This window comes from Nerophis lumbriciformis, linkage group LG07, assembly GCF_033978685.3.
Source record: "Nerophis lumbriciformis linkage group LG07, RoL_Nlum_v2.1, whole genome shotgun sequence".
NCBI lineage: Eukaryota > Metazoa > Chordata > Actinopteri > Syngnathiformes > Syngnathidae > Nerophis > Nerophis lumbriciformis.
Genome location: NC_084554.2, coordinates 12095282 through 12100672, shown reverse-complemented (window position 1 = coordinate 12100672; position 5391 = coordinate 12095282). Strand labels below are relative to the sequence as shown.

Here is a 5391-nt window from a genome sequence, read left to right as displayed (position 1 = left end):
GTGGGAAGGCTCTGTGTGGAGAATGGGTTACTGAGGGAGGGTAGGGGGTGGGTGGGGGGTATAAACCAGCCACCTGCAGCCATGACAGGCTTTGACCTTGGTTTCTCTCCCCTCCTCATTCTCTACATCCCTCCCTTTGCTTCCTTCCACTTCCATTTCTGGACAGAAGCTTTTTTTTTTTTTTATATTATTTTCCAGCAGGGGGAGAGGAAGACCGACTGCGGCGAAGACAGCGGTGCGAAACACAAACAAAGACTAGTGGCTCAAGTATGAAAATGCAGATAGGCCATTGTTGGGGGGGGGGACCTGCTTGGGAATTGTTCAAGGCTTTCTCTTGCATAATGTTTGGCTCCTTGTGCGAATGTTTTAATCTCTGCCGCCATGAATTTGATTGTGAAAGGGTGGGTGTTTGCGTGGAAAGAAGGATTATTGTGCTATTCTACATTGAAAAATGACATATCTGAATGTTGGACATCTCCCCTCCCTCTTAAATCTGCATTGTTTCTTCTTGATTGTCATGGCTGCCAAAGCTCAGCAACATTTGCTCTTATAGAAATACCAGGAAAATATATATTTTTTGTATAATCTTGAAGGTTTATTCACTCTTTTTTTTTTCAATTTCCAGGAGGCAGTTAATTACACAATGAATACGTTATACAAATTATGTACATTTTCTTTTTAGCAAAGGATACTTCCAAGAAAAAAAAAAGGAAAAAAATAGCACTGTAATCTATAACTCTGTGCTGCAATTTCAGGAAAACATTGTTCATATATAGATATAGATATATATGTATATATGTACGCTGATGAGATTCATAATGTCGTACCAGCAGTGTTCGTAAAGGCATCCAACTATAGTCTGCATTTTGAAGTAATACTGCTTCTCTTGATTCGGCAGTTTTTTCTTTCACAAAAAGTCCACATGTGAACTTTTTAAGGCAAAGTGTGTTTCTGTTTGGTGGATTTTCCTTCTGTTTAATTCACACACACTTTTTTTCTCTTTTTTTTTTTTTTTTTTTTTTTTGCAGATGCACAACAAAAACACTGAAAGGCAAAGGCGGGGGAGAAGGGGAGGAATAAAAAGTCCACAATTTGGTATCTGCAATTTAGCTCACTTTTTGTCCATATGATAAAAGATAAAGTTTCCCCCCCCTCACCCCCCAGTACAGCACAGCAAATTGCAGCTTTCATGCAAAAGGCCTCATAAGACACATTTCCATTCACAAAACAACAAAAGAAAAGGAACGTTATTGCAAGATTAACAAGCAGTGTAAACAGCCCAGATATCTACTCTAAAGCAACACTGGTCATCGGATTTTTTTTTTCTTCTTCAATATAATCTATATAAATACACATTTGAATACAGTCACCGACAAATGTCTTCTTTCAAGATGTAATAAAATGTATTTACTGTAGAAGATTTACCAAGAACACAACCTGCAGAATGCTTCTTTTAATGCTACTTGTTTGTTAGCAGCCATCAGTCATTGAACACTGCAGTGATTGATATTGCTATATAAAAAAACAAAAAAAACCTACAATAGCTGCACACGCAAACATTTATAGAAGCGACATGTTAGAAAATAATGCTATAGACCTCTCTTGTTATTTATACATGATTCATTCAGCAGTTTAAAATGTGATTTAAATTCACAGTAGCCTTGATGCAGCAGGAAAATAAACATTCTTTGGACTTGTTTCTTCTGATCGAAGTGCCAGATGTAACAATGACAATCATATTATTGGATGGCATTCATTCGTTGATTAATAGAGGGGACGGGGTAGCAACAAACAAATAAACAAACGGACAACTTTATACAACATCTTTTACAGACGCCATATTGCAGAAATATCTCTTTTTAAACAATTGATGCTGGTATATATCTTTGAACTGGCCCTTGTATTGATGACATTATTGCATTGCAAGAAGGCGCGCCCTTCTTCATATTCCTCTGTGATCATCGGTTGGCTCGCGTTTGTTGTGGCTCGCGTTTGTTGTGGCGCTCTTGGACGTATACTTCAATCGCTGTCGGATTTGTCGTCCTTGGTGACAGTGGCGTGGTTGTACAGTCCCTGGGCCATCAGGTGCAAGGCCAGGGAGTTCTTGCTGCCGGTGGCCTTCTTGATCTTGGCCCGCTTGTTCTGGAACCAGATCTTGATCTGGGACTCGTTCAGGCCCAGCTCCTGCGCCAGGTTCTGGCGCCTCTGCTCGGTCAGGTAGCGATTGTTCTGGAACTCGGACTTGAGTCTATGGAGCTGCTCCGCTGTGAAGGCCGTCCTTGGTCGCTTGTCGTCCTTGCTGGTGGTGGTGGTGGTCTTCTTCTTTGGTTTGCGGGACCTGGGCCCTGCGGGGGGGTGTATAGGAACACACATTTCATTACTCTTTATTTAAATATTAGGACTATTCCCAGTAAAAAAGCATTCAAGAAACATGTATAGTCACTTTTTAGACTGAAGAGTTAATCTTTCATGTTATCAGTTTTTTTTTTCTCTTTTTCTTTTTTCCTTTTTCCTTTCTTTTATTGTAACTGGATTTGCATATGTTCTGTAACTGGATCTGTGTACTGTTTTTTTTAATTTTGAGAATTTTCTTTTTCTTACCCTTTTTCCTTTCTTTTATTGTAACTGTATCTGCGCATGTTCTGTTACTATCTGTGTGCTGTTATTTTATATCATTATTTTGAGAAATTTTCTTTTTCTTTTCCCTTTTTTTCTATTTGTAACTGGATCTGTGTATTATTATTTCACTCTGAACTTTTTGAAAAGGACCCCAGGAAGACTATAGCCTGGCGTTTGTGCGTCGGCTAATGGGGATCCAAGGTAAATAATAAACAATAAACAGCACCCGGTTCACCGATGCAACCGACGTTGTTTGACATTTGGTGTGAGGAAAATACGCACTTGCACGTGCAACGTCCTTGAACGGAAATAAGCCCCTCCCCCCGCACACTTAATACAATAATTTAATAGGAACATACTTTGGAGCTTTGCTTTGTTTTCTAATTAATTGTCAGTGGAAAAGCCTTGCTTCACTGGCGTGTATTTATTACTTTCTCGAAACACACACACTTACACACACACCCGCATACACACACACACACACACACACACACTAACACAACTTACAACTCGTAGTAGTCGCCTCCTCCAGCTACATAATGCATGAGAACAAGTTGTGCTCCACTTATTTTATGCTTCTATACATTTTTACTTTTTTTTTTTTTTCTAAAGCACGCTCAAATAACACGTAAACAACATCAACGGGCTTATTTTCATGCAGGACACGTGCAATAATTGCAAATTGCGGGTATTTTTATTTATTTATTTATTTATTTTTAAATAAGGTGGACGTGTTTTTTTAAATATTTGTAAAATGTGCGTGCATGGTTCTAAATGATTTTTTTAAGCGGAAAAAAAATAAATAAATAAAAATGATAGCCTCGTACTAGTTTTGCTGATGTGTGGAAGTGGGTCAAAGCAAAGCGGGTCAGTGTTACGGTGCGTCAAAGAGGGAGCACCAACCTGAAGAGGGCCGGTCCGAGTACCGGGTGCAGTAGACCCAGGCCGGCCACAGCATGGGCTTCTGAGCCGGGGCTGCGTTGGCGCTGGAGTGGGAACTGTCCGAGTCTGAGCTTAGGCACTGGTCCCCGCTCTCCCCGCGGGCTGTCAGGGGCTCCTCGGCGGCTATGGCTGCGGGCTTCTTGGCCCCGGTGACGGCGTGCGGCGTGGAGGTCCCCTCCGTGGGCACGGTGCTTCCCAGCGGCTCGGTCTGCGGCGCGGCGGCGGGGCTGCCGAGGCTCTCCGGCGGCGACGCGAGCAGAGCACTCTCGCCCCGGTGGGCCGCGGCCGGCTCCTTCTTGCGTCCGAAGTCCGGCCTGAGGATGTTGTCGATGAAGAAGTTGGTGACCCGGTGAGGGTTCTGCAGGTCGGCCTGCACCTGCAGGAGAGGCCGGATGGCTCCGTTGGACTCCGCCGCCTCCTGCCGCTCCAGCGCGTCCCCGTTGCCGCGCTCGCGTTCTTCCATGTCGCGCTTTCACTTTCGAACGTCTTCGCCGCAAAATGAACACGTTTCAGGGATGCGCCGAGTCAAACGGTGGCGAGTGCAGCCGTGCACACCTCGGAGAAAAGCATACTTTTCGGACATCAAAAGTCCTGGGTTGTTTGCGCCTACCAGTGCGCCGAAGCCATTTGCGCAAATGTGTTGTGCGCGCACACGGCTAAGTAAATAAAATAGTCTCACCGTGGACTTTACTTCTTATTTTCAGTACGAGACACCCTTGAGTGACGTCCCCCCCTCCGTCCTCCCCGACACGTGCCTCTGGCCAATGGGAAGCCAGGAACCAGGCCACGTGACGGACACTCTCGGCTCTCGGCCACGCCCCCTCCACTCTGCCCGCTTGCCAATCAGCGGCGAGCTTCTCTCAATTATTGATCGCCAGCGAAAATACACTTTATTTAGTCACTTAAATGAGACATTTATCTTCTGTTTCGTGATTGGCCGTGCGCTGTTTTTTTTCCACATGACGTCATCACGCGGCCTTCAAACTAAAAACAAAATATCGTCCTATACAAGTTCTTAAAAACCTTAAAACTCATAATTCCAAAATAAAACGTTTGTGTGTGTGGTTGTTTCGTAAATGCTTTCATTTTTGATGAAAAAAAATATGGCAACGACGTGTTTGAATGTGACAACTTCTGGAATGTTTGTACATTTAAGCAGCATTAATAACGAGAATAATGTGCTTTGTTGTCCCGCATGTGGTGACGCCGCCCGCGGAGGTCAAGCAGAACCGGGCTGGTCCACACGCCTTTAAAGAGGAAGCACTCATGCACAGCAAGTGTTTCTTGCACTATGCGCGGCGCCGCCAAACACAAAACTTTTTTGCTCCCAACTTTGCTGACCGACTTTCTGTATAGTCCTCATGCAGGACTGCAAGGAGGACCAGAAAGTCCCGCCGTGGGGAACGAGGACATTTTGGACAGCAATGGTAAGTGCAACTTTTATATGCACTTTTACTTTTAGTTCTGTCTTTTAATCTATGTGTGCGAGAGAAATTAATATAAATATCAGACAACTATTAAGTGTGTTGAAATCCTGTTTTCATAACAAGCCGTGTTCTTTCCCACTCGAAGTCTCTAAATGAGCGGCACACAATGCACGAACAGGACACACAACTGCACAAAAGCACAACTATGTAACACAAGTACAATTAATTGATATTGTTATCATGTTTTTGCATCTCAACCTGCTGCCACTTTTAAAATAATATATCCTTATACTAAAATCACAATAACACATGTATTTTTCAACTTTATTTCAACGGTTTTTTAAACTTAAATACATGTATTTTTTCTGACTAAAATGTAAAACATTTACTTACATTTTTTTAT

The 5391-nt window shown here is 43.0% G+C and overlaps 1 protein-coding gene across 1 annotated transcript; it reads right to left on the bottom strand.

Annotated features, from left to right (window-relative positions):
- Nucleotides 1–389: 389 nt before the first annotated feature.
- Nucleotides 390–4187, bottom strand: en2a (engrailed homeobox 2a). Its single transcript, XM_061965815.1, has 2 exons — nt 3523–4187; nt 390–2345 (listed from the first exon to the last, which is right to left on the bottom strand). The coding sequence occupies exons 1-2, from the start codon at nt 4022–4024 to the stop codon at nt 2020–2022; spliced, it is 828 nt and encodes a 275-aa protein (XP_061821799.1). The 5' UTR covers nt 4025–4187; the 3' UTR covers nt 390–2019.
- Between the last annotated feature and the right edge of the window lie 1204 nt (nt 4188–5391).